The 19,060-nt window shown below is 45.0% G+C and overlaps 1 protein-coding gene across 1 annotated transcript in view; it reads right to left on the bottom strand.

Moving 5' to 3' along the window:
- The window catches only part of EFNB2 (ephrin B2), a 44,373-nt gene extending 28,748 nt beyond the window's left edge, over positions 1-15,625 (bottom strand). Inside the window, exon 1 of the mRNA XM_053563820.1 lies at positions 14,805-15,625. Coding sequence (XP_053419795.1) covers positions 14,805-14,926 — 122 coding nt within the window. The 5' untranslated portion in view covers positions 14,927-15,625. The remainder of the gene's footprint in view (positions 1-14,804) is intronic.
- Positions 15,626-19,060: the final 3,435 nt, after the last annotated feature.

The raw sequence follows: 19,060 nt of genomic DNA, 5'->3' as shown, positions 1-19,060 counted from the left end.
CACAGCCACGGGAATGGGATGGCACATTTCAAAAACTAAGCAGGATGGCCAGTCCTGCATTATTTCCAGTTAATGCTAGATTGTTGCTGCAGTGTCCTAAGAGATTCTTGCGATGCCCCAAACTGAAGAGTTCTGTTATAAAATGAATAAAGAAAAGCAGGGCCCAAGAAAGAACATAGGCAATAACAAGAAATACTTAGGGAAAAATGTTTTCCTTTTTGTGTGGATAGCACTTTACTGCCCCCTTTTGCACTTTAACTTCAGAACGAGTTTCTATGCAGACATTCTGGGCAAGTTTTTACGTAGCCAGAGAAAGAGCTGGGGGTCCACAGACGGTCAGAGGTTACCAGATATTACTGCTCAGAGTAACAAGTAATTACCTTAAAATTTCCAGCAAATGCACCACTATCTTCTCAGGGGCTTTACACCTCCAAGAAATAAGGTAGTAATTGGAGGCTTTAATTGACATTTTCTGCTATAATTTGAATGTGTTTGTGTGTTGGAACAATTGCCTATTTTCACAGGTGCCTCTTTTTTCACACTTTCCTAAAACAAATATGTGCAACATGAACCTGCTTTATTCAAGGAAAAGAAAAGGGACTAAAAGCAGGCTATACAATTTGAGCTATTAAAGTGCTATAAGCAAAGAGTATGTGTATGTGGGAGGGAGGGAGGGCATTTCAAACGCCACACCAGTGACAAGCAAACTCTTTTCAAGAAAAGGAAAGATGAGAAGCACAGAAATTCAAATGCACGGTGAGCTGATAGGCATACAAACCGGTTTAGCAACTCTTCAAGTTAGGCATATCGGTGCCTCTTTATCTACCTTTGGAAAAAGGCAATTAAACTGTAGTCTAAAGGAAAGTTTTATTTATCTACTTCTAATCTGCAATGACAGGGCTAGAGGGCCCAGTCCCTGGCCCAAAGGACCTCCACTTGCATTCCATAGGGTCTGTTTGTGTGCTGATGTGTATACTTTTATTTAAACGTAATCCATTTTCCTCTGTCATTCTACAATTACCGTATGAGTCAAAATAATATTAAGTTTCACAGCCTATGGCTGCACAATTGAATGAAAACTGACTCCTTTTGATGTTAATCTTGTTGTTTATTTGTGATATAAACCTTAAAACATGGGTGGCTAAAGGAAATTTTATTTTAAAATGTTCAAACATCATTTTCTAATAGTTCAAACATATTTTTCAGAAAATTGACACAAGTATTTCATTTCTTTTTTTTTTTTTTTGTGGTTTTTGGCCGGGGCTGGGTTTGAACCCGCCACCTCCGGCATATGGGACCAGCACCCTACCCCTTTGAGCCACAGGCGCTGCCCAAGTATTTCATTTTTATCTGTGCCATTATTTTTGCTGCGATAAAACTCTACAATTCACAGAAGGGCAAGCCTCTCACAGACTGAGGTTCAAAAAAATATATTCTCTATTTATTTATTAATAACCTATAAAGTCAAATTATACAGTGTGATATACAGATATCATTGTTTTCTTTTCATGAGTTAACAGAGACTAATTAAAAACAAAAATCAACCACCTACCTCAAAACAAAGTCTTTATTTATGAAACTGATCTAACCCCCCAAACAACCATTATCATAACTTTCCAAAAACAAAAACAAAAAACAAAAATCACCCTATTAATTGTGTAGGTAGATAAAGCAAAATTTGGGGTTTTAAAGAGTAAGGCTGGGATGCCATGAGGTACAGTGGGAAAGTAAGAAGACTAGTGATCTCACAAACGCCAAACTTTGTTCTGCTGGCTCGGCCACTCCGGCTCCATTATTGAAACAAGGATTTCATAACTCTCAGAGACAAGAGACACTGCAGGCCTCTTTCCCAACTGTAATTTGTTTGCGCCTGTACAGTCTTGTTCCAAACCATGCTTTTAGCAGAGTCTATAAAGGAAGGTGGAACTCTTGTTATTTATAGGTGAGACACTAGAAAGAAAAATGGCTTCATAGAGAAAGAAATTCAAAGGGCATATCCAGCTGGTTCCCTTGTTGTTTTAGATATAAGTGTTCAGATCCATTTGCTCATTTACCTGAGTGGGAAAAATCACAGAGATGAAAGGCATGTGTACGCCATCCAGGGAATGGCTTGGCATTTAAAACACTCAAAAAAAAAAAAGTGGAATTAAGATAGGGCACAGTGCAGAACGATACCACAGTCTGGAGCAAGGGTGTGTGTATTGTTTATAACAACCCTTCTCATCTCTTTTATTCCTGTCACATATTTCTTTTTAACTCCAAAGAATTCTGTCTATTTAGAAGTGTGATTCATCCATGTTTTATTGAAATGAAACCTCTCCCTTCTGGTGGGGAAAACGGCCAAAGGGGCCGCCATTCCCACTCTTCCAGGGCCAGCCCCCAGCCCCCTGCTCGCCCTCCCTAGACTGCAGGCTCCACGGATGCGCTGCAATGAAAGAATGAAGAAATGAGCAAGTGAGGCAGAAGGGGAGATGGAACTCTTAGTCCTGTCTTGGTGTAAGAAGAGAGCCTCCTTGCCAGTCAAGCGTAAGCAGCCAGCAACATGATTTATGAGGCCACTTTACAAGCAACTACACAGCTGCCTCCCGGGCACTTGCTCCTTCCTGGGCTCCAGAGGCGTGGGGACGGGTCTGTTGTGGGCGTGTGACAGGAGACACCTTCCTGCAGGTCTTATGGCTTTGCCAAGGAAGGAGAGAGGGCAGAGAAACAAAGTCGCCAGTCTGCACTGCTCACAGCAACATGGAACAAACCCAGGCGGGGTCACTGACCTCTGTACAGATCCCCCCCACCAACTGTGCACCTTACAGAGCCGTGAACCCCGCTCCTCTGTGCCTCTGTGGACAGAGGATTTACTTCCTGCTCTGCATCACCACTTGCAGCCTGGAATTATGTTAACCAATACCCCAAAATACCCGAGACATTAACACAACAAGCAGCTCCTGGGAGCTAAGTGGAATTGAACCGGATGGGGAGGAGGTGAAAAGAGGTGCTGGGCCCCTGAGTTCTGAAAGGAACGAAACTCAGGTTGTCAGAGGCCTCTGGCCAGCAGCGCTGGTCTGCAGGTACGCAGATGATGAGCCTTGTGAAAATGCAAACCAAGAGGCGGCCCTCTGGGGTCCAGAGAACCCCAGGCCCACCAATATTCACCGCCTGGCTTCCTAAAACAAACTGCTCCAAACTTGCAGAACATCAAAAGCCAGATGGGCTGTGCTGAATGAACCACAGGCGAGAAGCCAGAATCCCAGTTTGCTGCAGAAATAGGCCTGGACTTGATTTGAGTCTTCTCAGCTCCGACAAGCTGGAAGCTGGCACAGATCCCAAAATCCAAAATAAAATGGCATTTAATTGTGACTAGACTCTAAAAAAGATGTCATACTACCTCCTTAGCTTGACACACACTCAGCATCTAATCAAACGCATCTCTCGAAAATACGACCTCTTTTTCCTCCCTGTTAGAAATGAGCCTCCCTTTAAACTTTGAAAAGCAAAATTTTAATAGCCAAAAGAATAATACTCAATAAATGCATTAATATTATATACTGTAATAACCGCCTAGTCATCTTTTAAATGAGCTGATCATTATTCTTGTTTCCATTGGGTATAACCTTGTGATATCAAAGATTCAAGAAATCCAGTTAAAATTGCATGTCCATCATAAGGAGTTGACCATGAATCCAAATGGGCAATGAAAAAATTACACCCCAAACTTTCCATACACCTTGTCTGCACTGCCTTGAGCAAACGTACTCTGAATTTAGTTACATGATAGCTAATTAACTCTATGCAGCACCATAAAAAGGAGAGATGGAGAATTAAGAAGAGGGATCCTGGGCACCGGAGCCCCTGGGTTCAAATCCACTTATAAGCCACATATGACTTTGGCTAAGTTTATTGACCAGAGTGGCTTCGGTCCCTCCACTGGTATTTTGGGGATAACAGAAGTTCTTCTCTGGCATGGTCACTGTGAAGGTTTCATAAGTATTTACCAAGCAATTATAAGAGCAGCTGGCGCATACTATGTGCTATATGCAACTGCTGTTATACAAAATAAACAATGTCCACCAGGTGAGTTGTTTTCTAAATAAGAAATATCATGTAAGAGCAATGCAAAAAAGGCCACATTGCCCATCCCTCCAGGTTGAATTCATGCATTCATTAGCATGCTAATATATTACGGTGCCCTTTAGTGGATTATACAAAATGGATTCAGCCAAAGTCTACTCCGAGGCCATGACTGCATAGTTGAATGAGAAGGTCCAGGGTTACAAATGTTACAAGAAAGCACCAACGGCAGAAAGCAGAGGAGAAAGAATCTAATTTCGTAGCAGAAAGAAAATAAAAAGTTGCTTCGTACAGCAGGAAGTCTTAAAGAATGAGTAAAGTCAGGCAGATAAACAAAACAAAACACAACTTCAGAGAGTTAAAAGGGGTTATAGTCCTTACTCATAGAATATTTTCATTTGTTCTTCTTTGTCTCTAAAGGCAAATTGACCCCAAAGCCAGGCATGGAGTAGATATTCAGTTCATTAATAATAACTGACGTTAGTTCATTTTGGCCAAGCACAGAGCTGAGCTGTTGGAACACATTTAATCGTGACCACAACTTTGTTTCTCTTTTATCCAGCACTATTATATTGTTGTCCCTACTTTTGACCTGGGACAACTGAGAAAGGTCAAGGATACTGCACCCAGAATTACACAGCCAATAAACGGCCACCCTGGGATTAGGCTCAAACACCCGATTTCCAAATCACACACTCCTACCTAAGCTAAAATGGCAATTGCCCAGCTGTCTCTGCTAAATTGGATTGCTTAACCTACCCATTTTCATAGTCATTTTGAAAAGCAATAGATACTGATAATTCTCACCTTAAAAAGGTAGCTGTGGTCAGCTGTCCCACAGGGCCTATTTGTGCCACATGTGGGATCTTTTAGCCACAGCTGATGCATGAAATAACAGAGCACATTCTTAGGTGGACACACGAGAGACACAGGCTGCCCTTAGCTGAAATATTCCTGCTGTGATTTGCTCATTGTTTTTTGTATCTACTTGACTGTGCTTATAGGTAGATGCCCACATCTTCAAGACTCAAGCAGGTCCTCCCAGGGCTCGTTCTGATCCCAGGATGAACATCATTCCCTTCCTCCCACACCCCCCACTACACCCCAGACCAGGCGCCCTCACATGCCATGTGGCTGCCTCCACCTGGGCTTCTCTCTCCTGGCCTTGGGATTTACATCTGCGGTAGAGGTCATTCTGCTCTGTAACGCTTTAGCTCCCTCAGGGCCCCCCAAAGCAGGAATGGGACAGAAGCTGCAAGGTGAAGACCACGCATTTCTTCAGAGATCTCAAAACAGCTTTTAAGTCTGATGACCTAATGTTGAGCTGTTTTCCCCAAAAGGTCAGATCAGGCAGGGTAACAGTTCTCCAAGTGTGGCGGGGGAACTATAGCACCATCTTCCCTTGGGAACTTGTTAAAATGTAAATTTTGAGCCTCACCCTAGACCTCAGGAATCAGGAACTCTGAGGGTGGAGGGTTTTCCCAAACCTCCAAGTGATGCTGGTTCCCTAACAGTTGAGAGCCTCTGGTGTCCAGCAGCAGTCTCGGCCACTCCACCTCTGGAGGCAGACAGGTGATAGGCGTCCTCAAACTTTTTAAACAGGGGGCCAATTCACTGTCCCTCAGACCATAGGAGGGCCGGACTATAGTTTAAAAAAAAACCAAACTATGAACAAATGCCTATGCACACTTCACATAATCTTATTTTGAAGTAAAAAAACAAAATGGGAACAAATACAATCACACCGCCTCATGTGGCCCGCGGGCCGCAGTTTGAGGAACCCTGGAAGACAAGGGTGGCTCACACCTATAATCCCAGCACTCTGGGAGGTGGGAGGCAGATGGGTCCCTTGAGCTCAGGAGTTCAAGACCTGCCTGAGCTAGAGCAAGACCTTGTCTCTATTAGAAATAGAAATATTAGGTGGGCAGTGTATGGTGCCCCATGATCGCATTAATGTACACAGCTATGATTTAATAATAAACATAAATAAATACAAAATAAAATAAAATAAAATAAATATTAGGTGGGCATTGCAGGGGGCAACTGCTTGAGCCAAGGAGTTTGAGGTCCTTGTCTGTGACCTAAGCTAATGCCAGGTACCCCAGCTGGGGTGAGAATGAGACTCTGCCTCCATACACACACACAAAAAGACAACATCAGCAGCCACAAACACAAATCTGGGCTGTCTGTCCACGTGACGGACACTTATCGACACCAGTCCTGGCCAGCAGTGGGCAGAGACTGACGAAGTGAAGCTACATCTGTCCTTATCTTCCAGAATAGGAGGGTGGTGGAGGCCGGCATGACCTCCCGTGAACATTCCTCTTTCTACGTGTGACACATTTAACTATGAAATGCGAGATGACAGGGAAAAGATTCACAGAGATTGTGTTGTATCCGAGTCATACGGAAAGAGAGAAGGAACACATCTAGGAGAAATCATGACCTTCATGCCCAGTCCCTTATAATCACAACCAGTTTCCCGCACAAAAGGAGAAGGGGGACTCAAGGCCTCAAATGGTTCTTATCTAAAATGTACCCAAAATAGAGTTCTGGTAGTTAAGCAAAAAACATTTCTAACGACTTCTGCGCTTAGATACATGTCTGCCCTGCCCCACTCACTCAGGAGGCAATTCTGATTCAGGGCATTGTTTTCAGGACAGTGAACCAGCTGCAGTGGTGGAAAGACAAGGGCTGAAATTCCGAAGCATTTTTTTCAGTCAGCATAACCACGCTGGGCCTCAGCTTCATCCGCTATAATGTGAGAGGCCAGAAGAGATCATTAGAAAGGCATTTCTGAATTTGAAGGCCAGAAGTTCTACAACAGGTGCACAGGTCAGGTGCCCTGCAGGGAGGGTAGACTGGGAAAAACAGCAGAGAGGACTGAACGCAGGGCCTATACCCCCCAGTGAAGCCCAGCAAGCAAGAGCCCCAGGACTACCTATAATCACTCCTTTTCCCCCAGCACAAAAGCACTGACCTTCCTGGTTTACAACATCTGGACAGCACCCATGATTATGCTGGGGCAACCCAGGAGTGGTGTACCTACATGAGAATGACAAACACAGCCTTCTGCCTCAGTGGTGATGGGGACCTGAGTAGCAAGGATTAGAAGAGCAACACAAATACTGTAATTAAAACTAGATGCAACCGAATTTAAATGAAGAAAATAACCGGGATTGTTTAATTGCCACGTACAGAAAACACGAAGCACCCACAGTACTGAAGAAAACTGTTTTCCAGGCGTGGCACAACACCAGTGTGTGCCCACAACCGAGTACTTTGAACCTTTCACTATTCATGCTTCTGAGAATGGAAAGAGCAAACTATTAATACTTCGCTACTGCCAACTTTCTCTTCATATTTTGTTTAGAGAATTACTATGGGCAGAAAGAACTTGTTTTTATTTAACAGACCTATCCCCTACTATGTTTTCTTATTTGAAATCAGCAAGTATGCACTTACCAGCCACACAATGCTTTGGACTAGAATTACATATTTGAATTTATACATGAAAAGAAAAATATTTTAATAGCTTAGAGCCACTGCTGACTCTCTGCTGGACAAACAGAAATAGGTTCACCTGGCATTCAGTGTGAACTGAATGGAAAAACATCTCATACTTGGTTACCCACTCTTTTCATCGCTGGTTTGCTAGATCCACCATCCTCATCTCCAGCACTTCTGAAATAGCTCCATGCAGGTAGAACGCAGAGCTACTAGGTGGATAAGGGTTAGTAAACAAATGGCAGGGCTTTCCAGAACGATTTCTTTAATCACTTTAACCCTGTTGTTAATAGAAAGCTGGAGGCCAGGGCAATTCAGCTTCATCTTTTGTCATTTGCCTGCCATAAATATGCACCAGTCTGCATTTGAAAAGCTGAAGGGGGCTGCAAGCTTGCTGGACATTTATCATGCTCTGTTCCCTGTTAACAAGCAAATACTTTAGTTGAATGGGCCATTAGCAATCATTGTCAGATGCAGAATGCAAGGTGCTTGGATGTGATCAGCTTGTAAATTAGGGGGTGTCCCTCTCTTTGATGAAGCTAGATGAATGAAATCAATCTATTGATATAAAATTGCTGAATGAAGTTAGAAAGGAAGGTAAAGCAGCAGGCCCGGGGGGAACCAAGTCCATGTGAAATGTTTTTTCTTTTTGTTTTTTTTTTCCTTTAACATTTTTAGTATATGAATGCTACAAAATAATGCCTATAGCAAGTCTCACAGTAATGAGCAAAACAGGCAACCATGTAATCTATAAAATCATGTGGTCAAGTCAGCTGAGAATAAAATCAATGAAGTGGGTCTAAAACAGAATATTTAAGATCTAATGGAAATCTCTGTTAGACACTCAGGGAACACAGAAGTCTAAAGAGACCATATGTTGCTGTTAAAAAAACAACAAAAACAACAACACTAAATTCTCCTTTGTAAAACAACACACCCAAGTTCCAAGTTCCACTCCATCAAGAAAGACATTTAGGGTGTTTGCAGTTTTCAGGATTTTGAATGTCTTAAGAGTTTAGACGCTCCCAAAGAAGGGCTGAGACTTTTCTGCATTGCCAAATACGAGGCAATAAAGCATCCCCCCCCCCCAACTTGGCTCAACCCATTTGTGGATGTCACTATGCATGTAACCCAATCACCGTTTCAATGGCTGATTTTGTTTAATGACTAAAATGGAAACGTGTAGAAGGCAAAAACAAAAGTCCAGCTTATTTACAGGGTTGTTCAGAAGAGAGGGCAATAAAATCCAACAGCATGGAGATATTTTGGTTTTGACTTCAAGGTATGGCAGCACTAACAATTTTTATAAACCTATAATTTATACTAAGGGAGCCCATCCCATTCAACTCAAAGGTTAAGACTCACATTTAAGAGCCCATTGGTTTTGGCATATTGGATTACTACTCTTTTGAATTAAAACTAACCTCCCTCCTTTTTAATTTTTTAATATTTTTCTCCTTCCCACCCCCCACCCATCCCTCATCCCCCCAGACTGGGAAAGACAAAACTCACAGAAGAACTCTGTGGCTCAGGGAGAGGGACAATGTGTCCTGTTTACCTTTGCAACTCCCATGCATCCTGAGAGGGAGCTGGGTCTGAAAAGATGCCTGAAATCAAAAGGCCTGTGTTTTCTTTTCAGATAACCCCCGGCCCTACCTATCCTCTCTAGTCTCTGTGCCTTCCCAGCATGTCCCTCCCTGAAGCCCAAATAGATTAAGGCAACAACTGGGAAATGCAGTTAATCCTACAGGACGGCTGCTGCTGTTAGGGCAGGAGTTAAAAAGGAAAATCTCCCAGACCCTAACGACTGCAGTGATCTGAAGTTCTAATCAGGCCCCATCTCAATCTATAAAAAAAGGCAGTCAATGAAACCTACCTTTGCCATATTATCCACCACCAATAAGCAAGAACTGAGCAGCCTTTCTTTGCGGCCTTAGCCAGCCCGGACCACAAGTGGAGCTTTCATACTTTCTAATCCTAGTTTCCAAGTCTGTGAGGTTCTCAAATAATACCCAACAGCCTGGAGCAAGGGCCCTCATCTCTGCTCCCTTTTCAGAGACGTGTCATTTCTAACATCAAGCTAATCTATATGTTGCCATGGCTTCACCCTTTATCTGCCTTTACATCTTATGAACTGCATGGATTTACCACATTATTTTTATCTGAAAGACAGAAAATGGTGGTTTTATTGCCATACAATCAGATTACCGCTGCTGGTTTCTCTATGCCTTTTTACCATACTTCAATCAAAAGGGATCAGTTTCTTTATACTCTGCCCTTGGTGTACATCACATCTGTAAAGACCCAGTCTGGGTTGTAATCCCCTTATTAACTATGACCAGGGTTGATTTGCCTAAAAATAAAAGCAAATTGTGTCAGACCCTTTCACTTTGTTTTTGATTCGGAACTACAAAATGGATTACTAAAGAAACCTTCAGAGTTCACACGGCTAGTATAGTGCTGAATTTAAAATGAGAATTAAACAGGTTAAACAGGGGAGGCATGTCAATGGTTTACATCTTCCATCATGGGAGAAGGGCTGAATTGCTTATGTCTTTGTGTTCTTTGGCTTTGCAGACACAATGAAGCCACAGGGGTTTTTTCCAAGCTGTTCCGAACATGTCCCATTTGCCATCCTTCCTTCTTTGCTGTTCTTATATTCCTCCCCCTTCCCCATTCCAATTTCCCCCTTAAAAACAGAGGGGGGAGCTCTCCCCTGAAAGAGCTAATTCCTGACTAGAAGCTTATAGTTCTATGGGTCTGCATATTTTACTCAAAATATTTTAAACAGTTGAACACTCCTCTTTAAGGCTCTGCTCTCCAACACAAAGGGTGAGCTCGTAGGCAAAGCCATGAAGATGTGTAATAAATGACCTGAAAAACAGGTTCTTTATGTCAGCAGCCAAGGAAGGCAGACTCTAGGCAGATATGAGGACCATTTTCATCATTTTTCTTAAAAGAGCAAGTCTTTTTTGTCTAATTTACAGTGAAGTATTTGAAGAATTGCATTTTCATGAAACCTTAAATGAAATCTTTCTTAATTTTTTTTTTTTTTATTAGGGCCTACAATCTGTATTTCCTCTTCCCTGCCACTCCCATTTCTATGACGCATCGCTGCGGTCTTGCTGGGACCTCAAAGAGTTTCCCACTAGGTAAACGCACTCTGAAACGTCTCTCCGAGTTAGGTGTCACGCGAAGCTCCTGGGAGCTACCTGAAAGATGCACGATGGAAAGCTCTGCCCCAGAAGACAAGGGAGTAAGACTTAGTTGCTCCGGTTGCAACGTCCGTCTGAAGGCAATTATCTCGCTGATCCACCAAAAGGATTCACTTCACTAAGTTTACAGATAAGAGGCTTTATGAGAATTAATATAAATGCCCCAATTGTTCTTCAGTTGACTCTCTGTATGGAAAAACCATTCCCACTTGTACTTTTTAGCTGGTCTGGGCCAATGGCTAATTCACCTGTCCACATACCACAGCTTAAAAGTCAGAAACATTTAGAAACGTTAGGAGTCATTTGCATTTCTTTGTATCCGTAGGACAAGTGTCAACAGCTATGCTTTGTGAAAGATTTAGAACCAAGTGCTTTACAAATCATCTTAACCTTCCGCTTCTGTTTCTGGGGCTCTAAGTTGTAATTGTTGGGGTTAAGAAGTACAGTCTCTAGATCCCCAAATCAATTCTCATCTGAAAAGAAGATGACCAAACACACTGTGTGCTATGGCTTTAGTCCTGTCTTTGTGCTCTGTCTGGCTCAGTTGTCCTGTAGAACAACGACAGTCCATTACCTACAGTTTATCATCCTGACAAAATGTGAGGAATGTGGATGTGAAAGCACTGACAATTCCACCCCTGGTGCTGTGAGCTTTTTTCTCTCTATATTAAACCGACAAGATTAACCCAAACGCAAACTGTGGAGCATAGTTCAAGGGGCTATTCAATCAGTGCTGAATGTGCATTTGTTTACCTACAAAAATAAGAATTTCAGACACAATGGAAGGCAGGCTGGCTTATATATGTTATTGAATGGACTGTTTAAACAGCACTATCCATTGTAGTTTATTTTATCAATCTTTGACAGGTCTGTATTTATTCAGGGCCTGACTGTGGTAAAGCCCATGTATTATACTCTATCTGGATACTATCCAGCCATTCTTTTGTATCAAGTCAATCAATATCAGGAATTCAGTATTATGTAGGGGAAAACATTACATGAGAAAAGCAAAATGCTTTGTAACTAACTGGTATGTGACGATGTCTAGCAACCCTGGACATAAAAAATTAATCCTTGATTAAAATTTTCAACAAAGTCAGTGTAATTCATTCCATAATGTCATACCAACACATTTGCTCACTCTAAAATACAATTAGTATTTTTTTTTAAGAGCCAATTATTTTATTTTGGCAAAATGTCACACTTGGAAAAAGAATGCTCTAATGAAATGTTAATTAAAAATGGAAGCAAGGCGTTGCAGTTCTCTGCTGGATGTAAAAAAAAAAATCATAAACAACCAAAATGGCTACAACTGACCCAACTCTACCCGAAGCTAAGGATGCGGTGAAATGAGTGAGCTGACTGGCAGTGGCTGAGGTTTCAGTACACAGAAACTTCTTCAGACTATCACATACACTCTCCAGGATGGGAGCAGCAGACAATGTGATTAAAGTAGTTATGGAGACACTGAATTCACAAAAGACTCTCTGGACCCTGTATGCAAACAGCTGCTGCATGTTCTCTATGTAGACCACCTGCTAAAAAAGCTGACCTCCGATGAAACAAATCTAATTACCAAATGGCTGCTTCATCACCAACGGATCACTCCACAGTTCCCAGGAGCTGATGGGAAACTTCAATGCATTTGATTACCTTTCTGCCTCATCATGTTTACTGACTGAAACTTTTCCCTGGAAAATAAATATGCAACTTCCCCAAATAAAGCAACTGCTTGGAACCAGGGGTTTTTCTTTATTTATTCTCAAACTTAGAAAAGGCTCTTTCATATCATTCCTCGGGGAAGAAATCTTTGGATGTCTCAGGCTAGCTTTTAGCTGCATGGTTTGGCCAAGCAGATTTTTTTCCAGGGACACATCTTCCAGTCCTCGGGCAAACCATTATCATGAGAATTTTAAAAGAAATTCTACTGCCGAGGACAGCGAGGGCGCAGTGCAGGGAGGCAGGCTTCTCAAAAAACGCAGGCCCCAGCAGGTCTCTAACGCTGGCCGCCCCTTGGAAAAACAGACTAATCTTATCACCGCAATGGTGAGTAAAGAGCAGTCACCTCCCCCACCCGGACTCATTATAAAAAGAAGATATTAATGTCCAAGCCTCAAGATGAAATAATTATTGCTCTACCTTCCTCCCCCCAAGTTGCTGTTTCTAATCCTCCTCCTGGGTACACACAGACTAACAGTTAATAATAAGGCAAAGATACATATACTGAGCTGAAAGCGGAAGAAGTTAATGGGAATGTCTTTCAACGAGATTTAAATATAAATGTTAAATCTTCATAGGAACAAAAAAAAAAAAAATCACCCTCAAAGAGAACCGGTCAGTGAAAGTGCGAAGCGGGGCTGACAGGCCGCCCGGGGGAGGGGCGCGGCAGCCGGCGCGCATTCGGCAGGGAACAGTGACCTCTGGAGGCGCAGCGCGGGCAGCGGCCGCGGCCACCCCTGCCCGCTGGCCGCCGGCCTCGCCAGGCTCCCAGGGCCGGCTCTGGGGCGCAAGTCCCTGCTCCGCGCTCGCCTGCACCACCTAGGGCCTCAGGGTTCGGCATCGGTGTGAAAGATGCGCCCTCCAGTACTTTATCTGCAAATCCAATCTTACATTAAAAATTTAATCCATACCAGATCAGATTCCATGGAAGGAGGCGGCATTAAAGTAACTTTTAAAAATGAGCAGTGTGTGTAAAAGTGCCTTCTAGCGAAATCTGTTTGAACGATTTATAACTGTTTCGTCTTTGCTCTTGTAATGACGGATGTCTTGGTGAGCATGCTGGTGGATTCGAAATGCTCCACGCCTAAGAAAGTGGACACATCTAGTGAAGGTGTGATTTCTAAATCGATGCCTCACTCCTCGCTCCCAAATCCATGCCCTACTTGCTCAACTTCGATTAGGCCACTGATCCTGCTTCTGGTCTCAAACGTTTACCCCAAAAGAGAGCTAATGTCTCCGTACTTTTCCCCCAGTTTCCCAAGAATAAAATTCCATAATTCTGTAAAGTATTTTTTGGCTGTGATTCCAAATGAGGTGATATGCAATGCTGAATGCCCACATGACTTAGGAGTTATGGCCATATACATTTAGGACGGATTGCATTTTCTGAATTCTGAATGTACTGCTATAGCCCAGATGAAAGTAACTCTTCACAAGGCCGGGCTCTCCCGCCTATACTGTTGAATAAAAGCAAATCTGAGGCAAAGGATCCCATTCCTGACCAGGGGCTACAAGGGCAAAGACTTCAGGAGAGTCTGCTGGGAAGGGCCCTAAGCTTTGGCAGAAGCTGTCCTAAAGATCAGACTGCACAGAGTTCGGGGCCATTGGTTTATAGACCAAGGAAGAGGCACACTTGAAGAGGGCCCTTCCGGAGAAGCCGAAGGCTGGTCTCCAGGCGGGAAGGAGAGGGCTAGACTCCCGAATTCTCCGGCGGGCCAGGAGAGCTCCCCGCGCACCTTCGGTTTGGCGGCACGGTGCCTAGAGCAGCCGGTTCGGGGCGCAACGGGTAACGTAGCTACCCAAGGTCCCCTCTCCGAGAGTGCGCTCCTCTGCCCCGGTCCCTCCACACCCGTCGCCCGCCCGCCAGCCCGCGGGGCCCCGGACTGCGCCGCCTGCGCTCCGCGAGTGCAACATCTCCAGTTCTTTCCAGAGACCGCCGATCCCTGCGCGCCGGCCAGCCCTGTTAATGGCCTTGTCCTCCGTCTTCGAAAAAGAGAGACTCAAGTATCGCTATCTGACACCTTCCCGGACGTGACACCCGACCGTCCAGGGGCTTTTAGCGCCGGGCCGCGCTTGCGGGAAGAAAGGCCGGGAGGCCGCCCCTGCGAGCCGACGCGCGGGCTGGAAAATCGAGCGGAGAGTCCCCACCTAGTGAAATGTGGAGGGGAGCGGGAGAGGACAGGGGACCGAAGTTCCAGAAGCAGAGCCGAGGTTCCGCGGGCCGACCCTTCCCCCCCGCCCGCCAGGACCGCACGGCGGACCCCGGGTCGAGGACCTAGCAATACCGCGGATGCCACTTACTTGGAGTTCGAGGAATTCCAATAGATAGGCTCTAAAACTATCGATCTGGAAATCGCAGTTCTGCATAAAACCATCAAAACTCCCCAGCAGTACTTCCACACGGAGTCCCTCCTCACGGCCATGGCTAAGCCACTCCCAGCTCCGCGCACTCCGGGCCGCGGAGGGACAGGACGCGGGCAGGGAGCCGCAATCCTCCGAAGCAGACTAGGGGGGAAGACCGCAGGCACCCGCAGACAGCTTCAGGCTGCGCCGCGCAGCTCCAGCGACCGCCGAGGCCAGGTGCGCTCGCCCTCCGGGGCCCTCAGGGCGCAGGGCGGGAACGCACGCGCGGGGCGCAGCGGCGCGGCGGACTCGGGGCTCCGGGGCGCCGCGCCGGACGCAGCTCGGACGACCGACTCCCGTGCGGCTCCAGGGTGCCGGGCCAGCCGCGGCGGGCGGGAGCGGGGCTACGGGGAGGGCGCGGAGCCGGGACACAAAGGCCCGAAGAGGAGAGACGACTGGGCGCAGGGCGGTGGGGGCTGCGCCCCGAGAGTGGTCGCCTGTGACTATAGATCCAGTGGAGCGGGCAGCGGCCCGAGTGCGCGGGCGCCGCGTCGGCGCGGTTCCATGTCCCGGAGCGCGGAGCGAAGAAGGGCGCCTCCGGGCGCGCAGGAGCCTCCTCAGTCCTCGCAGCTCCCGGCCGGCGGAGCAAGCAGGAGGGAGCTCGGTCCCTGCCGCGGGCGCCGGATGCTCGCGGGCCTTTGTGTACGGGGAGGGCTCCGGGACCGAATCTGTGCGCTGCCCTCGCCTCTCGCAGGCTCCGCTGTCCCCGCCGAGGAGAGTCCGCGCGGCCGGCCCGCTGTCAGAGCGCTATAAACGTGGGGCTCCGCCCCGCAACGCGAAGCCCATTGGCCCATCGCGCGGCAGCCGCGCATTGATTGGGCGGCCGGCCCGTCCGTCTGTCGCCCCCGCCCGGCCCTGGACGCCGGCAGGCGGGGCTCCGGCTGACAGGTGAGCCCCGCCCCGACCCCCAGGGCTTCTCCGCTGAGCAGCACAGGGAAGAAGCGACTCTGAGCCTTGCACACGGGCGCCCCCGGTGAGGCGGAAGGCCTCCCGGAGGCCCCGGAGACGTTGATATAGGCACAGCCAAGTGTGGAGAGGAGGACCAGGGGTGGCCACCTGTGTCCCCGCCCGCCCACGCGTGTCGCCGCGCCCGGCCGTGCCTTCATCGCGGGCAAATGTCCGAACTTGAAAAGATAATCCAGACTCGCTCTGAGTCGAGGCAATGGGTTTCCTTTGAGTTTCCCTCTGTATAGGACTAACTTACACATAGCACACACACCCTCCGAGTCCCGGTTCCCTTCGCTGTTTCCCAACATGCCTCCGAGTGAAAGGTTTCTGACTTCATTTGGGCCCCAGTCAGCTCGTCCGGCCCAGTCAATATGGCTGGGAAATGCAAAGAGACTCCAGGGCCCATGGCGCCGCAATCTGCAGCCGGTCACAGGGGCGTCAGCGTCTTCGCTCTCCACTCCTCACTTTCTTCGCGAGACTCTCTTCCGCCCTTCACTGCCCGGGAAAGCAGCGCCTCCCAATCCTGCGCAAACGTTGCCGGCGCACACATGCCGGTGGGGACGACTTTCTTACTAATCGGCCTCCCGGAGACACTGACGCTTCCCAAGGTGACCGAGAATCTAGGAGGTTGCGAGGACATACATCCGCGTGTGATGTAAAGGTCGGTGCGTGTGCTTCTTATTCAGCGTCTACAGACCCAAATGCAGAGGTGGCAGGAATCACCTTCTCCGCTAAGCGCTTGACCAAAGCACGAGCTCAAGCAACCGCGTCAAGGACTTCCACGGACCCACAGCGCCCACTAGCGACCAGTTTTACTTCTCCACATCTCGAGATCACAACGGTCAACCCTACTGGGATCCAGAATCCTGCAGAATCTAATCAAGTCAGAAAGTCTTTTAAAATGCTGGACGGCAGGGAGAACATGGTAGAAACAAGGCAGAGTACAAATGTAGCTCAGTTTTAAAAATAAACAGAATAAAATATGTTGTACGCCCATTTTTTTTAATGCTGTCCACACCAGGATTTGTTTCAAACAGAGAACTAGAGAGAGTTTTGTAGAAACTACAAAAATTCTATTTTTAAACCAGATTATGCACTAGATTTAAAAGAGGAACACCTAGTTTATACACTTGTTTTTATTTCACTCTTCATTCTTCTTTGTAACAATTTGTGAGGACTTTGATGGTGCTTTAAGTTTTTGGAAATAACTGTTTATCAACCAGGATGTGAAAAAAATGGTAAAGACTAGTGTGTTAAGGCAGAAAACATTAAGGCATTCCATGTACTAAATAAATAATTCCAGATAGATCTTTAAGAGAGCATAAAACTTCATTTTTTGTCATTACTAGTTTTAAATAAGCCTTTAACTTGATTATTTTAATGGCTCAAACACGGCATATCGACTTAGAAGATTCCTAGAAAAAACTAAAAGGGACATGCATGATGACTTGTAACTTCACAAGGGTAAAAAAGGATTGGTTTTTAATATGCTTAAAGAAATCACTTAAGGAATTCATTCAAATTAAAGAGCTTAAAAGAACTGAGTGTATATATGCATGGTTCATGTTTAGCAAACTTGAATTGTGACCTTTTAGCTCACTACATCCTCTTCTCCAAGTAAACTAGAGGAAACACAGGAAATTTGCATTGTCTGAAAATAACTCAGCTTCCAAAAATAACATTTCCAGTGTATCAGATATTCTCACATCCAAAGCATTTTACTTTAACAAAAATAATGTGCATACACAGCAAAAAATCTGACACAAACATTTCCACAGTATAGCTTTAAAGTGGGGAATATACAACTTATTTTCAGTATAAATTTGATGTACAGACTATGTGAAAACCAAAAGCAATAGCAAACAACTTCAAGATGTCAATGTTCTACTACTGTTTAGATAGTAATCATTAAATAAAAGCATCACCTCAAGTCACTTGTATCTACTAGATGCATCATGCCAGACAAAAAGTCATTCATATTGGCATTACAAAAGACAAAGCAAAAATGCTGAAACACCCAAACCAAAAGCCAATCACATCAATATAATACCTCTTTGTAGTTGGACTTAATTTTGCAATTAAATTCTTAAAAAAAAAACAGAAAGTATTTAATCCCACATCAAAAAGTGAGTAATTTAAAGAGGAATTTTCTAAAAATCAAATTAATGAAGATTTGGCAATTTCAAAGATACACTGTAGTCAATTATAAAAATTAGTTAAGTTGAATAAATGAGGAATGAGGATGGCAAATATAAAAGTGAAGTAATTCCAGCTTAAGAGTAAAATCAATGTTGCCTCCCCAACATGTATCTTACTAACAGTCATGCTCTTGCCCCTTTAAATTCCTAGTCATGTTTTGGTCTTTAGACCTTTTGATTGTTTTTTATACAGTAGTCCATCAATTCTAAGGGAAGTAACTTCTGGCCAGCACCCCTGGCTCAGTGGCTAGGGCACCAGCCACACACACTGGAGGTGGCGGGTTTCCAACCCCGCCTGGGCCTGCCAAACAATGACAACTACAACACCAAAATAGCCAGGCATTGTGGCAGGTGCCTGTAGTCCCAGCTACTTGGGAGCCTGAGGCAAGAGAATCACTTAAACCAAGTGTTTGAGGTTGCTGTGAGGTGTGATGCCACAGCACTCTACCAAGTGAGATTGTCTCAAGAAAAAAGAAAAAGAAAGAAAAAAGAAAAGAAAAAAAGAAGACAAGTAACTTCTAAAATACAAATTGTATCTAAATGTTAACTTTACGGAAAAAACATCTCTGAAATGTAATACTATGTTAAGTGTTGCCCAAGCCATGAACTTTCTATGAGCTGTAAGCTTCTGAACTCGGATACCTTTTGTTTCCTGGCATTGTTTGCTGTTTTTATTTCATACAAGTCTCTCAAGTTTTTAGAACTCTTCAACAAATCACATTTGCCCAATGTATCCCTGAGGATACAACTTTCTTAAAATCAACTTTACCATACATTCCTACTCCACCTATCTGCTTTGAAAATTTGGATTACTATACACAGAAGCATTTTATGCTACAGCTTTATTTGTTTGGCAGCAAAAGTATTACATCTGGCCCTTGGTCAAAAGAAACATTTCTCCCTTTGTGACGCTTGGTAACGACTCATGCTTTATAAACTCTAAAAACATATTCCTCCCAAAGCAAAGTACCCTATTTCCCACTAGCAGTCATTTAAATGTCCAGCTCA

The sequence above is a fragment of the Nycticebus coucang genome, chromosome 15 (assembly GCF_027406575.1).
Source record: "Nycticebus coucang isolate mNycCou1 chromosome 15, mNycCou1.pri, whole genome shotgun sequence".
Lineage (NCBI taxonomy): Eukaryota > Metazoa > Chordata > Mammalia > Primates > Lorisidae > Nycticebus > Nycticebus coucang.
This window is presented reverse-complemented; position numbering and strand designations above follow the sequence as displayed.